This window comes from Labeo rohita, chromosome 15, assembly GCF_022985175.1.
Source record: "Labeo rohita strain BAU-BD-2019 chromosome 15, IGBB_LRoh.1.0, whole genome shotgun sequence".
Taxonomy (NCBI): Eukaryota; Metazoa; Chordata; class Actinopteri; order Cypriniformes; family Cyprinidae; genus Labeo; species Labeo rohita.
This window is the reverse complement of record NC_066883.1, coordinates 36,333,357-36,360,759: the sequence shown is the minus strand read 5'-3', so window position 1 is coordinate 36,360,759 and position 27,403 is coordinate 36,333,357. Positions and strand designations below refer to the sequence as shown.

The following is a 27,403-nucleotide window of genomic DNA, read 5'->3' as shown; positions in this document are numbered from 1 at the left end:
GGTTAAACTTATTTAAAAAAATGTTCACGTTTTAATTGCTTCTCTCTTTTTTGGTATTGTTTTATGTTCTCTCAGGGTTTGGGTTAGACTGTACTTTAAAAAAATCACAATGAATTTTTTTTTTCTGTTTTTGTTTTTTTTTTTTTTTTTTTTTTTCAAAAAAGTTTGCTCTCAGGGTCCCAGGTTAGACTGCATTAGGAAAAGTTAGAAAATCGATTCATATTTATTTATTTATTTATTTATTGATTTTATTTATTATTTATTGATTTATTGATTGATTGATTGATTTTTTTTTTTTAATTTCAATTTTAATTTTAACTTTTTTTTTTGTTGTTTTTTTATGTTCTCTTAGGGTTTGGGTTAGACTGTACTTCCAAAAAAAAATCTGAATTAAATATTAAGTATTTTTTCTCTCTCTCTAAAAATGTTTTCACAGGGTTTGAGTTAGACTGACTGTAGTTATATTAAACAACCAAAGTCTATGGTATGTGCTCATAGATACACAGATAAACATTTTAACACATATATAAACATTTTATCCATTTAAATCCCTTTTTAAATTGGAGTGGCTGCCTAAATAAATTCTAATTAATAAAATAAACACTATTTATTATACTAATATTTATTCCTATGTTGAATTGGGTTTCATTTATGTATTTTTACCTTTTGTTTTAATTTAGTAGTTTTGTTGTGTGCTTTCATTTTTTTGTTATTTAATTACATTTATTTTATCAATTTTGATACTTCAAAATTTCAGTTTCATTTCATTGCCAAGTCAACATTTCTTCTTTACATTTATTGATTTAAAATTTTTCATCTAATATTCAACTTTTATTTTATTTCAGCTTTGTTTCAATGACCAGTTTTTTTTTCTATTTTTTATATGTTTCAGTTTTGGTTAACAATGACAATGTTGATTTATTAAAAGAATAAAATAAATAATTAACATAAGTAACACAAGAATAAAAATAAAATGTATTACATTTCTGTTTATAAATTAAACTTATTATTATACAAATTTTTATTTCATTTTTTCCTTTATTTTTTTTCCTTATTTTATTTTACAGTGGCAGTGTAAAACACTTTGACTCATCAGTGGGCATGAAATGTGCTGTATAAATAACTTGTCTTCATCACACTGGGCTGGATAATTGTTGTTGTGGAAACCCTGCAGACGCTCACAGTCGTGTGGAGAGGAGAGCTGAATCACCAGATACCTAAAATGCATCTGAACGTCCTCGTTGTACAGTGTCATCTGACAGATGATGCAAATTAATGTCCCACACAGGATCAATAAACTACCTGTGTACTAGACTGCCTGTACCAGGGTTACCCAGAGGACAACACGTCTGTCTGTCAGTTTGTCAGTCTGTCTGTGAACTAAAGTGTGTGTGTTTTGTGTAGGAATGAGGGAACTGTCTCCACCTCCGCTGAATCTGAAACGTCTGTACGAAGAGACTCTGGAGACTGAGCCCGTCTTACTGATCATCTCTGCCGGTGCGGATCCGTCTCAGGAGCTTCTGGAACTCGCCGGGCAAATCGTGGGGCGAGAAAACTACCACGAGGTCTGACAGACACACAAAACCACAAAACTTAATCAAAAATTAAGTTTTAATATATTTACAGTATGAAATTTACAAAATATCTTCATGGAACATGATCTTTACTTAATATCCTAATGGTTTTTGGCATAAAAGAAAAATTCAGAATTCTGACCCATGCGTTGTATTTTTGGATATTGCTACAAATATACCTGTGCTACTTAAGACTGGTTTTGTGGTCCAGGGTTATATATAACACTACACACCTGATAAAAAGCAGGGTCATTATTGTTAGCTAAAAATTAATATTTGAAAATGTAAAAACATTTAAATAAAATAAACATTAAATGAAATAAAATATTAAAAAAAACCCTGAAACTTGTTTTATTTCAGCTAGCTGCTAAGGCAGCATTTTTCCTTAGTTTAAAAAAAAAAAGTTAAAGTACTAAAATAACTAAAAATTGATAAAATCAAACTAAATCTGAATTTTAAAAAATGTGATCACTAAAAAAAGAATAAAAATAACGAAAACATCAAAATAAAATTAAAACATAAAATATGAAAATAAAATCTAATTAAAAATAATAACAGTTAGATTTTTAATAGTTTTTAAAGACACTTCTTATTCTAATCATGGCTGTGTTCATTTGATCAAAAATATAGAAAAAAATTTAATATTGTGAAATATTATTATAATGTGTTTATATGTTAATATACATTAAAATTTAATTTATATCTGTAATTAAAGTTGAATTTTCAGCATCATTACTCCAGTCTTTAGTGTCACATGATCCTTCAGAAATCATTCTAATATGCTGCTTTATTATCAGTGCTGGAAATATATATTTTTTTAAATATTCAGGATTCTTTGATCAATAAAAGGTTAAAAAGAACAGCATTTATTTAAAATAGAAAGGTTTTCTAACAATATACACTACTGTTCAAACATTTTCGGTCAGTACATTTTTATTCTTTCTTTTTTTTTTGAAAGATGTGTTAAATGAATAATAGCATAGATTTTTTGAATAAATGCTGTTCTTTTTAATTTGTTATTCATCAAAGAATCCTGAAAAAAAGAATCACAGCTTCCAAAAAAATATTTGGCAGTGATAATTGCAATAATAAATCAGCGTATTAGAATGATTTCTGAAGGATCATGTGACACTTAAGACTGGAGTAACAGCTGATGAAAATTCAGCTTTGCATCACAGAAATAAATTATATTTTAAAGTATGTTAAAATAAAAACCATTATTTTATATTGTAATAACATTTTGCAATATTACTGTTTTTTTCCGTATTTTTGATCAAATAAATGCAGCCTTGATGAGCAGAAGAGACTTCTTAAAAAAAAACATTACAAGTTTTGTAATGAGCGGTAGTGCACGGCTGAAAGTTTGAGGTCGGTAAGATTTTTAAATGACTTTGGATGAAGATTCTTCTGCTCATCAAGGCTGAATTTATTCGATCAAAAATACAGTAAAAACAGTAATATTAAGAAGTAATATTACTTTTTCAAATAACAATTTTCTATGTGAATATCTGTTACAATGTAATTAATTTCTGTGATCAAAGCTGAATTTTCAGCATCATTACTCCAGTCTTCAGTGTCACATGATCCTTCAGAAATCATTCTAGTATGTTGATTTGCTGCTCAAGAAATGCTGAAATCTAATATTTTTGTGGCAACCACAAAATATTTTATTTTCCAGATACACAGATGAATAGAAAGTTCAAAAGAACAGCATTTATTTGAAACATTTTAAAATGTCTTTACTGTCACTTTTGATCAAATTGTCGCATCCTTGCTGCATGAAAGTATTAATTTGTGTGCTAAAGGTGGCGATGGGTCAGGGTCAGGCTGACGTGGCTCTACAGATGCTCAGAGAGTGCGTTCGCTCCGGTGAATGGCTGTGCTTGAAGAACCTGCACCTGGTCACGGCGTGGCTCCCCCTGCTGGAGAAGGTCTTTCTGTCTGTGTATCTGTCTGTCTGTTTCATTATGACTTCCTGTCTCTCCATCAGTTGTCTGTCTTCACTGGTTATTTGTGCCATGTAATTAATTATAGCTGAAATGACTGTTGTTGTAAAGTAAGAGTGAATCTGTGTGAGGAAGATTACTTGCAGATACTTTAATTGCTTTTTGTTTTCATTTCTCTGCTCGTTCGCAAAATGTGAGCGTGTGTGTTATGTAGCGCTGCAGATCTCTAATGGGTTTGGAGTCAATCAAATGAGGCTGTGAAAGAATGAAACACACACACACAGGAGAGATTGTTATTGCTTTGATGCTTTACATTTATTCATTTAATTCATTGTATGTAATGTGTGTGTGCAGGAGCTCAATAGTATGAAACCCAAAGCCGGCTTCAGACTCTGGTTGACTGCTGAGGTCCATGCAAAGTTCACTCCCATACTGCTCCAGTCCAGCCTGAAGGTCACCTATGAGGTCAGTGTGTGTCAAATTAATCAGTTTTTATTTTAATGAACCAATAACAGTTCTTAAACCCAAGATTGATCTTTTAGTCTATGCTGTTTTCAGTTGATGCATCAAAACAACTTCATTAAACGTTATCTTTAGCATGCTTCTTATCCAATAATCACAATAAGCTTTGTGCTTGTTATTTTTAATATTAAAAACAAAGCCTGAGCTTTAAAACGCTGTCATTTTTACCTAAATTTACCGCCAAAATTCGATCAAAAAAGGTTGTTTTGATGCTCTTTAGGGTTTCTGCACGTCTTAAAAAGGTCTTTAAAATCTTTCTTCACCCTTTCAGGCCTTAAAAACAGCTTAAATCAGAGCGGGTCATGACATTAAATGTTGCATATACTGCAAAAAATTCCATATATATAAATTCCTCCATATTTTTGCCATTTCCCACTACAGATAATATCTAAGCACCCTTGCGTAAAGATACATATATTTGAGATGCAAAATGAAGATATTAAGACAGAAATAGAAAACTAAAACCATAGAAAAACCATAGAAATTTAACTTCAACTTAATGTACGAAAATAACAAACTTAAGCTGACATAAAAATTAAAAACATTATATAGACATTATAAAAATTGACCAAATGTAAAAAAAAAAAAAAAAAAAAAAATTAAAATGTAGTTTCAGTTTTGATTAAGAATGACATAATTTATGTTAAATTAATACAAATAATTAATTAAAATAATACAAAAATAAAAATAAAATTAATCACATTTCTATTTAATAAAATTAAGTTTATTTATTATTATATTCTTTGTTCTTAAATAATTTTAAGAATATATTTATTTTTATAAATATTTTTACGTTTTTTCCTTTTTCCCTTTCTCGTTATGACTGCAGTGTAAAAAATTTTCTAGTTTCAGTTTTGGTTAACAATGATATAACTGATGTGTTAAAAGAATAAAATAATTCATTAAAATGAATAATATAAAAATACAATTAATTACATTTCTATTGAATAAAATTATATTTATTTATTTTAATTGTATTCCTTATTCTGTTATTTTTATGTTTTTTCCTTTATATTTATTTCTCCTTATGATGGCCGTGAGCATGAAATGTATTGTATAAATAACTTACTTGAATAAAAATAAATGTAACTTAAAATGAAAATATATAAAAAAGTAAACTTTATTCAGTATTTCTCACTTTCTCATTTTCACTTACTTCAACTTAATGTACTAAAATAACAAACTTAAAGTGAAATAAAAATGAATAAACATTATATAGACATTAAACCTGACAAAACACAATAAAATTGCTAAAATGAAAACAAAATATAGTAATAAAAACTAATAGTATAACACTGGTTGGAAGATGTATTCTCACTGTGTAGACGTTTCCTGTTAGAAAATATATATATTTTCTTACATATTCTTTAATTTGTCTTAATAAGGTCTTAAAAAGCCTTAAATATACCTTCATTCAACCTGCAGAAATCATCTTCAGTGTGGTGTAACAGATCACTGTAGTCATGAGCCAATCTTGTCTTCCTCTTTACTACTAGTTACAGCACCAAATAAGCATGAATGAACATCAGAAGGTGTTGAAATATACAGTACAAATTACTAAAATGATTCATGTCTCATGTAATCGATCAATGAGTGTTTCAGCCATGGAAAAGCGTCAATAAAACAGCTTCACAAAATGATGATCTCAGACTGCACGTCCATTACCGATAGTGTGTGCGTGTGTGTGTTTTCAGGCACCTCCAGGCCTCAAGAAGAACTTGAAGCGGACGTATGAGTCCTGGAGCGCGGAGCAGATCAGTAAAGGTGGTCACCTGACTCGAGCTCAGTCGCTCTTCTGTCTGGCCTGGTTCCACGCCGTGTGTCAGGAGAGACGCAACTACATCCCGCAGGTACACACACGCCTGTCTCACGACGCAGACACAATATCAAACTGTCGTAATTCAGACAGGAGCTCTTGGATCTGTTTGGGCAATTAATTCAGACTCTGAATAAAAATACTGTGCGTCAGGCCTTTGAAGAGCTCTGTTTAATTAACTGAAGCTTTTGCTTTTCTCTTTTGTAATGTCTCTCGCTCGCTCCGCCTGTCTCTCTCTCCTAAAGTGGGCCGGATTTAATAAGCTGTGTAGAAAAAAACATTCATAGTGTCTCTTAAAAGAGTTTTGTGAAAGGAGCAGGATGTGTCTTGCTCCGCAGTTGAACTAAACTATAAAATGGCATCAGTTTTTAGTCACTGACTGACAATATATATGGACTTCAGAGTGAGAAATGAAATGCTAAAGATGTGTCGATTGTGAGCCTTTTGAAGGAGATGGAAACCAAAGCTTTATAACAGCCATTATTGGAAAACATGGTGTTATTTTCACAATCGTCACAGCAGCTGTGCAGATTTCTGCTTCTCCAGGAATCATGGGACTTTTCTGTTCGGTAGACTTTACAGTGACACTACTTTAGTCAGATTTCACTAATGTTATCGCAATTAAAAAAATTCATATAACAAAGTATTTTCTGCTCATTAATGCTATGTTTATTATTGTGAAATATTATTGCATTTTAAAAAGTGTTTTTCTGTTTTAATATACTTTCAAATAGAATTTATTCCGGTGATGCAAAGCTGAATTTTCAGCATCATTACTCCAGTCTTTAGTGTCAAATGATCCTCCAGAAATCATTCTAATATGCTTAATTTTTTTGCAACCTTTGATCGTTTTTTTTTAGGATTCTTTGATGAATAAAACATTGAAAAGAACAGCATTTTTTTTAAATGGAAATCTTTTTTAATAATATACACTACCGTTCAAAGTTTCGTGTCTCGGTACATTTTTTCTTTCTTTCTTTGTTTGAAAGAAATTAATACTTTTATTTGATTAAAAAGTGATAGTAAGGACTTATATTGTTAGAAAAGATTTATATTTTGAGTAAATGCTGTTCTTTTAATGTTTTATTCATCAAAGAATAGTGAAAAAAGAATGTTTCCAACATTGATAATAATTCATAAACATATTAACATTTTTTGAAGGATTGTTTGACACTGAAGACTGGAGTAATAGCTGAAAAAAATTCAGCTTTGCATCACAGAAATAAATGATATTTTAAAGTATATTAAAATAGAAAACTGTTACTTTAAATTGCAATAATATTTAATAATTTTACTTTTTCTGTTTGTGATAAAATAAATGGAACTTTGATGAGCACAAGAGACTTCTTAAAAACATTAAAAAGAAAAATATATACGTGTGTGTGTGTGTGTGTGTGTAATACATGTAGAAATATAATTGTAATTATTTTAATATAAAACCGGTTTTATATAATTTTAATTACTATAGAAATTAGATTATTTACATTGTAAATTAAATATAATAAATCAGTAAAGTATTCAAAAACATCTACATTTTATATATATAATTTATAAATGATAAATTGACATGTTTACTATTATTGTAGTTATTCTATGATATATATTTTTTAATTTTCATAATTTTATTGTATATACATTCATAAATGTATTGAAATATTTAAATATATTATTTATAAATTACAATTAAATTAATATTTGTTTACTATTATAATAACACTTATTCTATAATTTTATACGTCTATACATTTATAAATTTATTTATATATTTATATGTTTATAAATAGCTAAAATCGCTAAAATAAAACTGAAATAAATGTGTAAATGAAATGCTGCAATTTTGCATGTTATTACATGCAAAAAAGATGACCAATGACAATTCAGCATGCAAACATGAAACCGCACAATGATGTCATAATAATGTATGGTATTTTTAATATATAATACATCATTTTATATAATTTTTATACTTCTTTTTTGTCCAAGAAGTCTAGGTATAATGTTATAATTATATGTATATATTAATATATATATATTTATATGTATATACATTTATACATTTATTTATATATTTATATATGTTTATAAATTTATTTTATTATTTCTGTGTATAATACTAATGCATGTAATAATTGTATATTGACTGAATACCCAAGTACTTTTAACAGTAGCTTTTACATTATCAAATCAGGTGTTTAAAAAGGTTTTCTTTCAAACATTTCCTTATGTTAAATAATGCCTGTAGTGAAAAGACTAGGAACGATTTAGAGCCAAAGAAAAGATGAATGACCTTAGTGCTTTTGAAAAATGACTCCATATTTAATCATGATTTTAAAAAATGACTTTGAGTCTGAGTTTCTATTGCACAGGCTGAATAAATGAAGTTGAATTGAAGTGATGATTATGATGATGATGATGAGGATGTGTTTGTGTTAAACAGGGTTGGACGAAGTTCTACGAGTTCTCTCTGTCAGATCTGAGAGCCGGCTTTGAGATCATTGACCGTCTGTTTGAAGGTGTGTGATCTACATCATCTGAGGGTGTTTTTATATTTGCATGTATTCACGTTTATAGTTTGAGATCTTACTACAGTATTTTCTTGTCAGGAGGGAAGGTGTTTCAGTGGGAATTCGTGCACGGTCTCCTGGAAAACGCCATCTACGGCGGTCGCATCGATAACGTGTGCGACCTCCAGGTCCTTCGCTCGTACCTGCAGCAGTTCTTTAACGCTCAGCTCCTCACGCAATCGCACACACACTCACGTGTCAAGAAAACACACGCTTTCCCGGCTCAGATACACCTGCCCAACTCCTGCAGCATAATGGTTAGCAGACTATCTGTTCTCAATTCAAATCTTCTAATTGTGCATTCTTTTGGACTGATACTACCCACAATCCTTTGCACTGGTGGATTAAAATCTCCCCTCTGTGTGTAGGATTACCGTGCGGTGGTGGACGCTCTTCCTGAAGACGACAGACCCAGTTTCTTCGGCCTGCCTGCAAACATCGAACGCTCTGCACAGAGAATCATCAGCTCACAGGTGTGTGTGTGTGTTTCTGCAGAGGTCATGAGGGGTCAGACGTGTTTTGAGAATATTGTGCTGAGCAGGACATTCCTCAACATCAAAGATATGTGTGTGTGTGTGTGTGTGTGTGTGTGTGTGTGTGTGATTGTTGTTCTTTCCTGTGGGGTGGAGATCATAATGCGCTGACAGACAAAGTACATTCAAACACATGGGTTTGTTTCACCATGTTTCTGAGGTGACTTTTTACACCCAAATCTTGGTACAGAAAACCTTTTTGTACCATTTTTAAATCTTGCTTTAGACATTATTTAACTAATAAGCTTATCTCCAAATGTTCTCAGTCAGTTTTTACTGGCTTTGGTAGGATATTTTGTAAGTTAATTTGGATTTATTGAAGCAAACAGCAATGTTTTGGGAGGCAGTGAATGAAACGTTTTAGCTAAGTTTAGGTTTTTGGCTTCATTTAGCTAATAATAATAAAAAAATAAATGATGATGATGATTATTATTATTACTATAATATATATTTTTTTATTTTAATTTATTTTTAATATATGATGCATCATTTTATATATTTTGTATTTTATATAAAATAATATGTCTGATACAGCCATGTTTTAGTATTTTAAAATAATAATAATCAAATAATACTTCATAATAATTCACAGTTAACCTTCTATTTTAGCATTGTTGTTATTGTTAACTAAAACTATTAAAAGTGGCTTTCAGTTTTTGCAATAAATCTAAAATAAATGTAAAAAAATAAGGCTGTCAAACGATTAATTGTGATTAATCGCATACAAAATAAACGTTTGAGTTTGCCTAATATATGTTTACTGTGTATAATTATTGTTATTATTATATATTTAAGAAATATCAACCCTAAGTATATATATTTATTATATTTTTTATATAATTTATGTTATATATAAATAAACATATTTTGTACATAAATAACATATTTCTCTTAAATATATACATTAATTTGTGTGTATTTATATATATATATATATATATATATATACATCATAATTACACATAGTACACACATATATTAGGCAAACTTTTATTTTGTATGTGATTAATCTTATATATTATTAAATTATAAATGTTGCCCTGCCAACTTAAATAGCTAAAATTACTAAAAATAAAACTGAAATAAATGTTATAAATGAAATGCTGCCACTTTGCCATTTTTTATGTTATTACATGCAAAAAAAGATAACCAGTTTTATATACAATTTTATATAAAAGGTTTTTTTTTGTTGTGCAAGAAGTTTAGGTATAATGTTTTGAGTTTTTTTTTTTTTTTTGCACCAGAGACAGCCGTATTTTAGTATTTTAAAATAATAATGATCAAATAATACTTCATAATTCACTTTTTTTGCAATAGTGTTATTGTTAACTAAAACTAAAACTATTCAAAGTGGCTTTCAGTTTTTGCAATAAATCTAAAATAAATAAATAAATAAAACAAACATTATTAAATTATACTGAAATAAAAAATAAAACTAAATAAAACTGAAATAAATTTTGTAAAAAATTGCCATTTTGTATGTTATTACATTCAAAATAGATGACGAATTTTGTATAAAATGTTTTAACGTTTTTTTTTTCATTAGATTCAGCCATATTTTAGTATTTTAAAATAATAATAATAATTAAATAATACTTCATAATTCACAGTTAATTTTCCTTCTATTTTTGCAATATTGTTATTGTTAACTAAAACTAAAAGTGACTTTCAGCTTTTGCAATAAATCTAAAATGAAATGTAAAATAAATTACAAATATTTTTAAATTATAAATGTTGCCTTGCCAACTTAAATATCTAAAATTACTAAAAATAAACCTGAAATAAATGTGTAAATGAAATGTATAACTTTGCCATTTTGTATGTTATTACATGGAAAAAAGATGACAATTCAGTATGCAAATATGAAACCGCCCGATGATGTCATCGCTGTCACGCTAACCTTGGAAGTCAACAGAAAAATTCAAATATAACATTTAAATGGATTCTTTATGTTAAGTGGTTCAAGCTAAATAATTTATGGTGTTAATTGTGGTTTTATGCTTGTGAAATAATTAAAAATAATAAATTTTTTATACTTGTCATGATTGACTATGCCAAACTCACCAACGTAATGCTGTGTGTTCTGAGTGGCTGCCAGGGCGTCGCTATGCGGTTGTTATTGGCTGCATGAATATCCTGCTTTTTACTGAATGAAATGTGTGAATCACCCTCATTCAGTTCACTGTCACACACACACACACACACACATTTTGTGTTCAGACCGTTGCATTGCACTCCTATTTGTCACTGTCAGGTTTAGACTGATCTTTGCCACACTCTCTCTCACACACACGCACACACACACAGTTCTGTAGAGACTGTGTGTGTGTGTGTGTGTGTTTAGCTCTTGTAATGAGACCAATTTATCATGTGTAAGAGTCGCCCACACCTTTACTGCAGTTTGCCCCAGTCACAGAGAGATGGAGGATAGTGTACGGCGAGATGTACTGTGCTCACCTCAGCTTGTGTGTGTGTGTGTGCAGGTGATCTCTCAGTTGAGGATTCTGAGCAGGTCTGTAGCAGCCGGCTCCAAATTCGACAGAGAGATCTGGTCTAATGCACTCTCACCTGTGCTCAACCTTTGGAAACGCCTCAACCAGGTAACGCAGCAGCATTTTAGTGTCATAAAATAATTATTGTAATTTTATATATTGTTTATATAATATTTATATATATACAGATGTTTTTTTTTTTTTAATTATTGTTTAAAAATAATAATTAAATAATAATTTATAGTAAATATAAATTATAAAGTAAATATATATAATATAGTAAGTAGTTTTTTTTAATCATTTAAAATTTTATATATAATTTTTTTGGTCCAATAAGTCCAGGTATAATAATTGTAATTATTATTATTATTATTATTTTTATTTTATTTTTTTGCATCATATACAGATGTTTTATTTTTTGTTTAATTGATTTACTTATACATTTAAATTATAATAATTGTTATTTATTGTTTAAATTGAAATAAATAATAATTATTAATATTTTTTACACCTCATAGTGATGTATTTTTTAAGTAATTATTTATAATAATTGTTTAAAAAAATAATTAAATAATAATTTATAGTAATTCATAATTTATATATTTTATATAATGTAATTTTATATATATATATATATATATATATATTTTTTTTTTTTTACAATTACAAATACAATTTAAAATTTTACATATATATTTTTTTTGGTCCAATAAGTCCAGGTATGATTTATGTATGTGTGTGTGGATGTATGCATTTATTTATTTATTTGGCACCGTATACAGGTGTTTTTTAATATATATTTAATTGTTGTATTAATAGTAGTTAATAATAATGGTTTTATAATTAATAGTTATTATTTATTGTTTAAATTGAAATATTTAAATAATTATTGTTAATCATTAAGTTAATAATAATAAATGATTAAAAATTTGTAGTAATTCATAATTTATTTATTTTTATTTTTATAGTGTTGTGTAAACTACAACTGTTAAAAATAGATTTCAGTCATTTAAATTAATCTAAAATGAAATGTTAATGAAATTAATCTAAAATGAAAAAAAATTAATTGTTTTTAAATTAGAAAGGTTGCCTTGCCAACTAACTGCAATAAAAGTTGAAGTATTAAAATTACTGAAACTAAAATGGAAATAACAAATTACAAATAATATTAAAGCTAAATAGGAAAAAAAACAAATAACAATGACAAAGGCACGCAGAATTATTAAACATTTAAAATAAAAAAGTGAAACAATCTAAAAATTACTAATTCAAATTATGAATAAATACTATAATAGTATATAAATGCTGTCCCTTTGACCCTTAAAATTAAAAGAGCAGTTTTTTGCTACTGTACCTGTATTGTAAGATGCCTATGTAAAAAAAACCCTTCGCATGTGAAATGGATAATAACACTTTTCTGTGAGTTTTGTCAGTGCAGTCTTGTTTTCAACTGCTCATTCTTCAATAACAGCCTGTTGTGACAGAATCATAAAACAAGCTGAGCTGAAATGTGCCACTCAAAATGTTTTAGGCTTCCTGACAACTCATAAACACAATTTTATCTCCCGGCAGACAGATATAAACCTGCGTCGCTTCACTCCTGGAAATTGCATAAAAACAGGCAATCACATATGCAACAAACAATTTCCGCCAGCCGTTTTGTATGCATTATGCACTGAACGGTCCGTGGGTGTGTCCTTTAGCCTCAATCTAGATTTTGACTGGTTATTGATTCTTTCCGCTCTCTGATTGGCTCTTGCCTCTGTTTCAGGGTTCCTCGTTGATTCATCAGAAGGTGACTCTGCCCAGCGAGGGCGTCGGCTCTCCCGTTCTCTCATTCGTCCAGCTGGAGCAGTTTAACGCGGTGCGATTGGTCCAGAGCATTCACCAATCGTTGGCCTCGCTCAGTAAGGTCATCAGAGGCACGTCCCTCCTGACCGCTGACGTACACAAACTGGCTACTGCGCTCCTGAACCAAGAGGTAAAAGTGCACACCTGCACCCGCTTGATTAATCATCAAGTGGCTACACCATATCATATTTGCCAAATTAAATCTAAAACTTGCTTTTTTGTAATTTTGTGATGCTGATTCCAAAAATAGTGCCTGGTTTGCTCAAGCACATTACTTTCTCACAAGCTTTTGCTATACATTTTTTAAGCAGACTTCTTGTCTTTTCCCTTAGTCAACATTATGGCATTATTTTATGCCTAATCCTAAAATTCACGAGTAGATTTATGGCCAGTGAAAATACAAACATGAGCCAGTTATTTTTTGCTGCATTTGTGCGTGTTTACATTTTAATTTTAGTTCAAGTTTTAGTAACTTTATTGTGTTTTCATTTTGTTTTATTGCATCTATTTGGTTATTAATTTTAATTTCAGTCAGTTTTTAATATTTCAGGTAATGTAATTTTTTTTTACAAATATTTTTAATAACAACAACAAGATTTAATTTAATATTTTAGTTTTTTTTTCCTTTGCCAAATAATAGAAATGTAACAGAAAGAAAGAAAAAATTCTGTATTCTGTAAACGTGACATGTCCAAAAATTTACTTTTTAACATTTATTAATCTTGTTTTTAAGTGATTTGACTAGTGATATAACCATACAAAAAATACCATTTAGTGGGTTTAGACATGACAAATTGTATATACATATGATATAAAGTAACAATAATGATATATTTTATATATAATGTGTCCTGCCCCAAAACAATGCATTTATTTATTTATTTATTTATTTGTGTATTTTATAAGTAAACACTTTATGTATAATACATTATATATAAATATTATATACAAGTAAATACATTATACATAAAATTGATTATATCATAATTATAACAAATTATATATACATAAAATATATACTAACAGTAATTATATATTTTATATAGAAGTCATGCCCCAAAACAATGAATGTATTTTATGTAATAATTATTTAATTAATTAATTTATTTTATTCATTATACAATTTTTTTGTTGTTTCTTGTTTTTTTTTTTTTTATTTCAGTTTCAGACAATTTTCATTCAGTGTTTTCTATTTTATTTTATTTTAGATAACAATAACAACACTGGTTCTTGAAATCTTGTGGGAAAAGACATATGAAATGGTATTTTATTGTATTAAATGAAAAAAAGACTGTTGTAAAATTGTACTAGTTATTGGGGGGAAAAATTATGAAATGGAAAATAAAATGGTTAACATTTTATTCCTTCTGCTGTGTTTTTGAAATTTTTTATTATTTTTTTCCTATTTTTTCCTTATTTTTACTTTCTGTTAATTTTATTTCAGTGCGTTAAAGCTGATACATATATATGGATTTAAAAATATTTATTCTTATTTAGTGAACAACAAAAAAAAATGGTGTCACTTGATATTTTCAACTCATAACTCATTTCAGCATCATAAAATGAAGTAATATTAGGCCTTTTTTGGCAAATCAGCAGATATTTGTTTTCAGGATACAGGCGATGTAATCCAGTTCTTTCTGTCTCTTTCAGTGTCCGTTGAGTTGGCAGAATAAATGGGAAGGCCCCGAAGACCCGATGCAGTATTTGCGGGCCGTCGTGTCCCGAGCGCTGGCGATTCAGGTAAACAAACGGCTGCTGTTGATCCCGAGGTCGTGGAATGTGTTTGACCTCCTGCAGGTGTTCTGGAGTGTGTTTAGTCGTGTCTATGGGAGCGTTATGATCCTAGAATGCGGGAATGCCACGAAGGAGCCGTGTTTGTTCAGGATGCACCTGGCCTTATAAATGGCTCGCATATTTTCCTGCAGTAATAGGGCCGTGCAGAGCGATCATCTGACCTAATGAGTCTCTGGAGATGATTGCCCGCACCGCCACGGGTCTCCCGTCATGCTCAACAGCTGCCAGCGGACGCCGCGTGTGTCGAGGCATCTCTCGTTGTTTTCCGAGCGTAAAGCTGTCGGAATGTAGGCCGCGGTGACTCATCTGATTATATGAGGGTTTTTCCGTGCCTTTATGCGCATTACTCTCTTTCGTGCTTTGGCGCTGGATAAAAGTGCTTTCTGAATAGCGGCCCTGCCGTAAATTCCAGCTCTGTGAAGCTCATGACTTACCGTTTCTGATAACGCCGGGTCACAGCGATCCCATTCCCATATTCCACAGTTTGGTGAACAACTTTTCTGTCAAGCATTCATGTAACCTTACAAAAATTAGTAACTTATTGTTGACTTTGGCTTTTCTACAATAAAGCCATGTTACATGGGTATTACTGTTGTTCAAAGAAAAAATAAAATAAAATAAAATACAGTAAATTAGGTGATGCACAACAGAAAATAGAAAAAAAAAAAACAAGCTTTTAAATAAATTCAGTAGTTCGGGGCATGACAAATTATATGTATATTAGAATTATATTTAACATATTTATATTTATTATTAAATTATGTTTATTTTTTACCTTTATATCACTAGGCGAATCAGTTAAAAACAAGATTAAATGTTAGCAGTTGTCAAATTATATATATTTATAATAAAATATGATATAACATAATATATTATTATATAATATAATATGGAATCATATGATATGGAATAATATAATATTATGTAATATATATTAAATGTTTCTTATCCAAAACCACTTTTATTTATTTTACCTTTATATCACTGGGTGAAATAATACATAAAGATAAATAATTATATTATAAATAATAATAATAATAATAATAATGTAATAATATATATTATTCTTTATTTTATAGACTTGATTTTACTTTATTGACTTGTTACTGTTTTACTGGTTTATTTTACTTTATAATTATTTTTTTCTTTGTGTTTTTGAACATGACTCATATATGATAATTATTTAGATTTTTTTATTTTATTTTGCTAACTATATATATATATATATATGTGTGTGTGTGTGTGTTAAATTTTACATTATGATTTTTTTGTGTATTATTTAATATATATTATTTAATTTAGATATTATTTAGATGTTATTTGTCACTTGACAAATCACTTAAAATTCAGATGATCAAATAAATAATAAACCGCTTTTTATTTGTTTTACCTTTATATCACTTGGCAAAGTAATACATAAAAAATAAATAATAATGTTATAAATAATCATAATAATAATTTAATAATAGATGTTATTTACTTTATTTACATATTACTGTTTTACTGGTTATATTACTAGGTTTGTGCTTTTGGACATGACTCATAAATAATAATATATATGATTATAAATAAATATATATTATACATAAATGAAAAAAAATGTGTGTGTGTGTATATATATATATATACATTTTTTTTTCCATTTTACTAACTATATATATGTGTGTGGGGATGTAAAATTTAAAATATATATATTTATTTATGTATTATTTATTACATATTATAGATATTTATGATTAGTCTCTATATCTCTTGGAAAATCACTTCAAAATCAAGATGATCAAATAAATAATAATATATCCTATAGTGATCTTTAGGTTGATCTTAAACATTCCCTTTGATAGATAGATAGATAGATAGATAGATAGATAGATAGATAGATAGATAGATAGACACACATGCACTTGAAACACTGACCTTGAGTGCAGGAAGGAGGAGGGGCTACGTGGCGTGAATATTAAAGACATCAGACAAGGACTCATGAATAATTAATGAGCACAACACCAGCATCACCTGAGGGAGAGTTCATTACTGCTGAACACACACGCTATCAGCAGCGTGTGTTTTATCATGTACATTAATCACATGCCTGACATCATGTAATATTGTGATGGCATGTGTGTGATTATGAGAATGTGTTTGTTTATAAGTTAGTGCTGCTGAAACTCCAGCCCACTGTAAACACTAAAGCAGTGAATGTTAGCAGGTGTGTTCAGTGTTTGTCATCTGCTAATCTGTGTATATAGAACTGTGGGAGCACAACGTTCTGAAAGGTGGTCTTTCTTTACACATGAGAATCTCAAAAACATGTCTGGGTCACATTTATTGCCTTCTGATGTGGGGCTGAAATAAGAAAATATATTTTGCATTATTTAGCAATATATTTTGCAAGGTAAATTAAGCCTGTGCTAGAACATTAAGATTTAAAATTCACATTTTCACCTCAAAATTCTCATTAAGTGCAGAAAATATTTTTTTTTTGCTGTTATATAATAATAATAATAATAATAATAATAATAATAATAATAGCAATAATAATAATAATTATTATTATTATTATTATTATGTTGTACTACTACATAACAGCAGTAATATTGAAATATAATATTGTATTTTTATAAATTTAAATTAATAATCTGATTTCTTATTAAAACGATTATTATTATAATACTTTAATGCTAATAATGCTTTGCATAAATAATAAAATATGTATAAGGCATAAAGGTAATGAAGCCTGCTATTTGACAATATTTTTGTTTCACATTTTCTCCTCAAAATTCTCATTGCAGATGGTTTTTGCTGTTAAATAATTATAATTTTAATAATAATAAAAAAAAACAATAAAATTATTAAAATAATATAAATAGTTATTATTAATAATAATATGGAATTAATAATAATATATAACAAGCATTTACTATAATAAAAATCAATAATAAAAAACAATAAAATTATTAAAATAATATAAATAGTTATTATTAATAATAATAATATGGAATTAATAATAATATATAACAATAATTTACTATAATAAAAATCAATAATAAAAAAACAATAAAATTATTAAAATAATATAAATAGTTATTATTATTAATAATAATATGGAATTAATAACAATATATAACAATAATTTATTATAATAGTATTGATGTTTTTGCTGTTAAATCATTATAATAAAATATTAATAAAATATTAAAAATAATATGAATACTATTATTATTATTACTACTACTACTACTATTAATATGAAATTAATAATAATAACAACAATAATTAACAATAAAAAATTTATTATTAATAATAATTTATTATTATTATTATTATGAATGTTAATTCTTTACATAAATAATAATGTATGTTTTGCATAAAGGTATTAAAGCCTCCTATTTGACAATATTTTCGTTTCACATTTTCTCCTCAAAATTCTCATCGCAGATTGTTTTTGCTGTTAAATAATTATAATTTTAATAATAATAAAAAACAATAACATTTAAAATAATATAAATAGTTATTATTAATAATAATATGAAATTAATAATATATAACAATAAACAATTTTGCTATAATAGTATTGATGTTTGTTGCTGTTAAATAATTAAAATAAAATATTAATAAAATATTTGAAATAATATGAATACTACTATTATTTTTTATTACTACTACTACTACTACTACTACTATGAAAATAATAATAATAACAATAATGAATAATAATTTTATTATTATTATTATTATTATTATTATTATTAATTTAAATAAAAAAAGAAAATGCAGCCTCCTATTAAACAATATTTTCATTTTACATTTTCACCTCAAAATTCTCAATGCAGATGTTTTTTGCTGTTAAATAATTATAATATAAAAAAATATTGAAAATAATATTAAAAGTATTATTATTAATATAAACAATTATTCATAACAATTGTATTATTATTGTTATTACTGCATAACAGCAGTGACTTTTTTTTATAAATTAAAAAAATACATGAATTTGATTTTCTTGTTTTATTATATCATAGCAACAATATATATAGTTAGATATATTGTTATACATTTAAAATGACAATAATTATAATTTTTAGTATTTTTATATTGTTAGTAGTAGTGTTAATAATAAAGAAATATTTAAGTAATACAATTGTATACATCATAATAGTATTCACAGTATTCCTTTTGTATTTTTTTAGTGCCTTTTAACTCTATTGCATAAATTATGAAAATGAAAATGAGAATTAATATTAAAAAATAAACTAATATTAATAGGCTTTGTTTTCTTGATGCAGATTTTTATTTATTTATTTATTTTTATTTTATTTCATTGTTTTTTTTTAGTTTTTTTTTTTAGGTGAAATGTGACCCGGACGTGTTTTCATGAGATTCACTCACGGGCCGATCTGCTCTCATTTGTCCAGTCAGGGTCCGAGATGAGAGCTGGAAATGAGCCACAGCGTCCACAAAACACCTGTCACGCGTGTCCGATCGGTCCGCCGCTGGTGATGTGAGTTAGTTTGACTGTAATTAGTCCTGCGGAGTGAGCCGACAGAAACACTCCTCATGATGAATGTGTTTCTTCAGCTGGGCTGATGATGATGATGATGGTGATTTGAGCCGCTCCCTCAGGCACCGAACTGAACCAAATAACCCCTAAACCAATGAAGGAACAAGCTGGAGTGGACTTGAGTGGAAGAATTTAGGTGAAGGAGTGTCAGAGCTGTACAATATTAAAGCAATTCTGAGTTCAGACTTTCTCCACAGTTCATCCAGAACAAGTGTTGAAAACTATTTAGGAGTTCGAAATGATCCTGAAAACTAAATTATAAGGGTCAGAGGGGTTGAAATATGGCATCTGAAATGATTCTAAAACAGGTTTGTGCTCATACAAACTGACCAAAATGAAGTTCATCGAGGTCTGTTTGCCAAAACTCACCCCAACATGGTCTGTAATCGACCTGAGGCCGGATTCCCCGTGTGCGCTTCTCTAACAGATAATTGAATCTTATCCGTCAGCGGCGTTATGACACACACCTGCTCCACTGAGTCGAATTTCCACAACAGCAGCTGTTTACAGAGATCTGTGAAATTTGTAAATGTGACCCGTCCATTAACGAACGAACAGATATGAGCAAAACACACACCTGCAGAAATGCAGCGACTCTAATAAACACTTCACACTGCTTCAAAACAGGAAATCATGCATTTTTGTGTGAGAGAGTTTGTGGGTCGTGTTCTGCTGCTTCCTGAACACAGATCTTACTTGAGTAACCTTTAAAGACAACGTAATCTGTAATATGACATGTTTCTAAGGGAATTTAGTTGGAAATAATAGAACTTAATTTTATTTTAGATGCAGATTGTTTGGTGTTAGTATTATTAAGTAAACAAAGGACTGGTTATTAAAGTAATTACTTTTAATTCAATTATTTAATAACTATTATTTTTATTTATTTAATAATAATATACAATACAACTTAATAATATTTAAAATAAAGGCTTATTCATACATTACACTACAGTTCGACTCCAAAAGTTTGGAGTCAGTAAGATTAATGCTTTTCTTTATCAAAGATACATTCAGTTCATTAAAAGTGACAGTAAAGATGTTTAAAATGTTACAAAAGATTTCTATTCAAAAATAATTGCTGTTCTTTTGAACTTCTGTTCATCAAAGAATCCTGAAAAATAAAATGTATCAGTTTCCACAAAAAACACAGCTGTTTTCAACATTAGTAATAATCAGAAATGTTTCTTGAGCAGCAAGTCAGCATGTTAGAATGATTTCTGAAGGATCATGTGACACTGGAGACTGGAGTAATGATGCTGAAAATTCAGCTTTGATCACAGAAATAAAATACATTTTAACAGATATTCACATAGAAAACAGCTATTTTGAAATTATAATAATATTTCGCAATATTACTGTTTTTACAAATAAAATCAGTAATAAAAGATACAGAAAAAATAAATAAAATAGTAGAAAATACAAATATTTAACGCAAATACAAACAAGTTAAAAAAAGTAAAAAGTACGAAAATAAATTCAAATGTTCAGATTTGTTTTAAATTCTTATTTGCTCATTTAGCAATTTTTTTTCAAATGTGCACATTTTGCTCAGATTTGCACATTTCAAATTTAAATTTGCACATTTTGCTAATTTTTTTTTAATTTGCACATTTTGTTCAGATTTGCACATTTCAAATTTAAATTTGCATTTTGCAAATTTTTTTTTAATTTGCACATTTTGTTCAGATTTGCATATTTCAAATTCAAATTTGCACATTTTGCAAAATTTTTAAAATGTGCACGTTTCATTCAGACTTGCACATTTCAAATTTGCACATTTTGCTCAGATTTGCACATTTCAAATTTAAATTTGCACATTTCGCAAAATGTTTCAAATGTGCATATTTCAGTTTTTTTTTTCCAAATTTGCACATTTTGCTCCGATTTGCACATTTTGAAATTTAAATTTGCACATTTTGAAAAATGTTTCAAATTTGCACGTTTTGTTCAGATTTGCACATTTCAGATGTGCACATTTCACTTTTTTCCCCAAATTTGCACATTTCTTTCAAATTTGCACATTTTGTTCAAATTTGCACATTTCACTGTTTTTTTTTTTTTCTCCAAATTTGCACATTTCACAAAAAGACACTGAAGACTGGAGTAATGATGCTGAAAATTCAGCTTTGATCACAGAAATAAATTACATTTTAACATATATTCACATATAAAAATATTTCACAATATTACTGTTTTTACTGTATTTTTGCAGCCTTGGTAAGCAGAAGAGACTTTGAAAAACTGAAATGTTTATAAAACCAAAATCTTGACCCCAAACTTTTGAACAGATGATAATGTATGTAACGTATGTTGACGTCTTAAACATAAACACATGATGGACACAGTCGAAACTATCCGCTGGCGTAGAGACTGAAGACCGAAGCGTAAAGCATGAATTTCTGTGAGGAGAAGCAGCAGGTGCGGGAAGAGATTTGAGAAGGAAACAGTGATTGTTACTGTTCAACTGACACCAGTAACACTCAAATCACTTCTGTCATCACACACTGATCTCCACGACCAATCACTGCTCTATCTGTGTGTGTGTGTGTGTGTGTGTAGGGATGGGTGGAGAGGGCAGAGAGGAGCGGACTGCTGTCGGAGATGCTGGATCTGTCGGAGCTTTTCCACCCGGACACTTTCCTGAATGCGCTGAGACAGGAGACCGCCAGGTGATGAACTTAACACACACCTGAGAAACACACTTTTCTGAAGTTAACCTGAGGAGACTTGTGGAAATCTTGTGGAAAAACTGAAATCTTTTGTTACTTAAAATTTAATTGAAATAAAATAAGATCTGATTGATCACAATAATCAACAAGTAATCCACACCACTCCAGTCCATCAGTTAACATCAACAAATCCCTCATTATTTGATTCTGGCTAAAATAGTCGCTCCCTTCAGTGAAAACGTCATCTGGTCTGTATCAGGAGAGAAATCTAAACTTGGGGTCACCTTAAGTCATGTACAGTTGCTAAGCTCAAATTTAGGTCATGTATTTCACATACACCTACTACACTAACACCTTGAGGTAACTTACATCACCTGCACACCTGTTAAACTACACTCACTAACTACTAAACTAAACCACACACTCCTGCTACACTAAAATGAGCTCATTTGCATGAAGAAGTCTTAAAGCTACAGTAACAAAAACAGACTAAATTCCCCCAAATTTATATTTTTGGAAGGAATTTTTTGAAACATTGTATTTATTTGTTTATTTATTTCTGTTTAATTCTTTTTGGATTCTGTTTTAATGGTTTGCTTAAATTTACATTTAATTTTTTTTTAAAATTAAAATAAAACTTATATTTGTATAAATTAAAACAGATGTAAACAAGTCAAAAATAGTAATAACATTAATAAAAAATGTTGTTATTATTAGTAGTAGTAGTAGTGGTATAAGACATTTTCATACATGTTTATTACTACTATTATAAATACATTGTACTGTACAACAATACTATTTCAAATATCATTTTCATAAACTTTAATGTATAAATGAAAAAAACATACATTTTTATGCATGTTTATTACTACTATTATAAATGCATTTTACTATACAAAAGTAATATTTCAAATGTCATATTGTATCATTATATTTTCATAAGCTTTAATGTATAAATGAAAACTTGGATGTAACAAACCTATTGATTTAACAGTAAAAACATTAGCAGAAATCTAAATTATTATTATTATACATTTTTATACACCTTTATTACTACTATTATAAGTACGTTTTATAATATAATAGTAAAATTTTAAAAGTCAGATCATTTTCATAAACTGTTAATATTATTATTAATATTATTGTACATTTTCATACATTTATTACTACTATTATAAATACGTTAATGTATAAATGAAAATGTGACTGTAACAAATCACTTGATTTAATAGTAATAACATTAGTAAACATCTAAATTACCATTATTTTTATACATGTTTATTACTACTATTATAAGTACATTTTACAATAACAATAATATTTTAAATATCAGATCATTTTCATAAACTTATTATTTTTATTATTACTTGTAGAAGTTTACTATAAATCAGTAATATTTCATATTTTCAGATCAATTAGTGTTGTTATTAGTAGTAGTAGTAGTAATATTGCTGATTCCTATTATTATTTTGAGAAGTACATTTTATTATACAGTAGTAATATATTTTTAAATCAATTTTATTATTTATTATTTTATTATTAGTAATAGTAGCATTACTAATATTACTATCATCATTATAATTTTGAGAAGTACATATTTGTGGTTTAATAATTCCTGAACCTAGTGCATATTGCTATTTGAATTTAAATAATTTACAGCCCTACTGTTGATTTATTCATCAAGTATTTGCTAAATGCCATTTGCCAAATTCCATTGTTATGCATGGACTCTGATTGCTTTTGTTTTTTTGTGCATTGCAGAAATAATAGAGCACTAACAGACGGTGAAAATTATTTTTAGAAAGAAAATGACAGCTAACACAAGTGACCTTCAGAGGGAAAAATAATAAAATGCATTGTTTTAATGTCTTCTTTCTGTCAGGTTGATGAGCTGCTCTATGGACAGTCTGAAGTTTGTGGCATCATGGAGGGGTCAGATCACTGACGCTAAACTACAAGTGAAGGTACAAAAGCTCACGTTTAACTGGATTAAACTGCACTCGGCCCTTTCATGTTAACTAAACTCTCTCTGTAGGTTGGCGGTTTGCAGTTGGAAGGTTGTGTTTTCGACGGAAACCGTCTGGCTGAGAGCCATCATGACTCTCCCAGCGTGTCTGCCGTCCCTGCGTGTTACATGGCCTGGATCCCGCAGGTAACACACACACTTCATCCTCTGATTACACTGATGTGATGGTTCCGGTGAAGGCTGTGCACTATATAGTGTGTGTGTCGTTGTGTGCGTTTCTCAGAGTGCCATGGGAAGTTATTCTCCGGACGAGTGCATCTCTCTGCCGGTGTACAGCAGCGCTGAGCGTCAGCGTGTGGTGACAAACGTGCAGCTGCCGTGTGCCGGAGATCATGACACATGGATCCAGAGCGGAGCGGCGCTCTTCCTCAAACAGCAGTAACACACACTCACACACTCACTGAGGCGTTTTCACAATCGATTTATAATGTGAGCAATCCACACGCTTTATATAATCACACTACATGTTTTTGACTGTCTTTGGCTGCATTTGGTGGTGTTTTTGTCATGATCGATGCACTAAAGCTGCTGTGAGACTGTAGTTTTATTCAGTCTTGTTACAGGTATTTATATTAATAAATAAAAGAGTTTTACATTAAGATCCAACTCGCTCTCTCTATTTAATTTCAGTGCAATTTTATTACTTTATTGAGATGACAAAAACTGTGTGTGCATATGTCGATGCAAATTTAACAAATAATAAAATAATAAATATATAAATGAATTATAACCAAATAAAATCAGTAATAAAAGATAAAGAAAAACATGTATTAAAATAGTAAAAAAATACAAATATTAATGCAAATACAAACAAAAGTTAAAAAAGTAAAAAGTACAAAAATAAATTCAAATGGATTTGCACGTTTCAAATTAAAATTTGCACATATAGCAAAATGTTTCAAATTTGCACACTTCGTTCAGATTTGTACATTTTAAATTCAAATTTGCGTATTTTGTTCAGATTTGCAAATTTTGCTAGATTTTTCAAATTTGCACATTTCGTTCAAATTTGCACATTTCAAATTCAGATTTCCACATTTTGTGATTTTTTTTTAATTTTTTTATTTTTTTTTTATTTGCACATTTTGTTTAAATTTGCACATTTTGCAAATCTTTTCACATTTTAAAATTTGCACATTTTGTTCAGATTTGCACTTTTCGGATTTGCACATTTCAAATTTAAATTTGCACATTTCGCGAATTTGTTTGAATTTGCACATTTCAGATTTGCATATTTTGCTACATTTTTCAAATTTGCACATTTCACAGTTTTTTTTTTCAAATTTGCACATTTCATTCATATTTGCACATTTCCCAAATTCAAATATGCACATTATGCAGATTTTTTTCAAATTTGCACATTTCGTTCAAATTTCCACATTTTGCGAAACTTTTCAAATTATTACATTTCGTTCTGATTTGTACATTTCAAATTTGCGCATTTCAAATTCAAATGTGCACATTTAGCAAAATTTAGCACTTTTTTTTTAACCTTTTAACCATCACCCGTCCCCTCAGAGGGACGTTTACATCACTATATTACAATTAAATCCTAATCTATCAAACCGTATATTGTTGGAAAGGTCTAAGACTCGTAAATAGATATTTTACCACTGTTTTTTGTTCAAATTATGTAGGAACAGTAATAGATTACTTTATGACAAGAGTGCACCTCAAAAATCTACATCATAACAGGAGTTCTGAGCTTTTTCTCCAAAAGTCTTTGTTCATTTTCCCTGTCATGTTTTAGAAATTATCATCAATTATATATCAATTAAAAGTTTAAATGTCCATGTCCAAAAATGGGGGTGACAGTTAAAGGGTTAAACCAAACTCAAGTTAAAAATGTCTGATTATTTGATGTTCTGATAAATAATGAATCAAAAAGAAGACTTTTCATTCATCACACTGGAACTGAAAGCTCAAGTCGAGCACGTTTCATTGTGGGATACAGCGTCTCGCACTAGTTGTTTGCTGCACATTGTGACAAATGTAGTTGATCATCTGGGTTTTGTATTGTGAGCAGTATCCATATTACAGTAACAGAGAGAGGAGTTACAGTACGCCTGTATGCTGATCTGAACACACTGTCTCTGCAGAGACTGAGGGGGTTTGTTTGTGTCTTTGGTGCTTTCTGGTTTAATTTGAGTCTGAATAATTTACATTAGCGATAAATTTTTTGTGAGGTTTCATTCTGTCAACATTTCACTGCTGTCTTTCTGCTCTCTCCTCACTGTCTCACCTTCATTTTTTGCTGTAATACATATTTTCTTTTTACATGTATATAATATTATTTTTTAAGTATTTTAAATATTTTAAATATTAAGTATTTCATATGTTTATAATTTAATTAGTATGCATTATTTATATTTGATATTTGTATTTGTAATATTTTAATAGTAATACTATATTTTAGCGTACTGTTTGACGTACTGTTTATTAAAAGCAGTCGAGAGTGTGCAGTACATTAGTATTCTTCTGTCAGTGCGTCTGAATGTCAGTGGGTTCCAGTGACGACCTTTGACCCACAGTCATGTTAAAGAGGTCACCTGCCCTCTGGATTCATCTGTACAGCAGCAGGTATGACGTGTGACCTTTGACCTCTGTGATGTGTGTGAGATCAGGATGCAGATGATGGGCGTCGTGTTTCTCCTCTGATCCTCCTTTTCCTTTACAGAGGAACAGAAACATCCTCATTCACTCCTGAGTGTCACAGCTCTGTAAGAATTTCGCTTGGTGCAAAAAAATATTATTTCATATTTATTATTTTTATTTCTTTTTATCATTTAAATTGTAATATTATATATATGTGTATAGTTTATATTTTCACATTTATTTACATTTTCATATTGTATATTTTGTACATGAATTTGGTGATTATGCAGCCCCATGGTTTTTATCATCACTGTACTACAGTACTGCTGTAGTGTTGTTTTTGTGAGATCCTTGTCTGCAGTGTGTGTGTGTGTGTGTGTGTGTGTGTGTGTGTGTGTCTAGTCACTGTGACGTCAGACCGCACTCATTTAGACTGACATTATCCTGTTTCCGTGTG

The 27,403-nt window shown here is 29.0% G+C and overlaps 1 protein-coding gene across 1 annotated transcript in view; it reads left to right on the top strand.

The window, feature by feature from the left end:
- Window positions 1-24,952, top strand: part of LOC127177726 (cytoplasmic dynein 2 heavy chain 1) — a 113,426-nt gene extending 88,474 nt beyond the window's left edge. Inside the window, 14 exon segments of the mRNA XM_051130139.1 lie at window positions 1,405-1,565; window positions 3,380-3,505; window positions 3,875-3,985; window positions 5,737-5,892; window positions 8,296-8,371; window positions 8,462-8,679; window positions 8,791-8,895; window positions 11,439-11,555; window positions 13,219-13,428; window positions 14,952-15,041; window positions 22,216-22,325; window positions 24,208-24,289; window positions 24,361-24,477; window positions 24,575-24,952. Coding sequence (XP_050986096.1) covers window positions 1,405-1,565; window positions 3,380-3,505; window positions 3,875-3,985; window positions 5,737-5,892; window positions 8,296-8,371; window positions 8,462-8,679; window positions 8,791-8,895; window positions 11,439-11,555; window positions 13,219-13,428; window positions 14,952-15,041; window positions 22,216-22,325; window positions 24,208-24,289; window positions 24,361-24,477; window positions 24,575-24,733 — 1,838 coding nt within the window. The 3' untranslated portion in view covers window positions 24,734-24,952.
- Window positions 24,953-27,403: the final 2,451 nt, after the last annotated feature.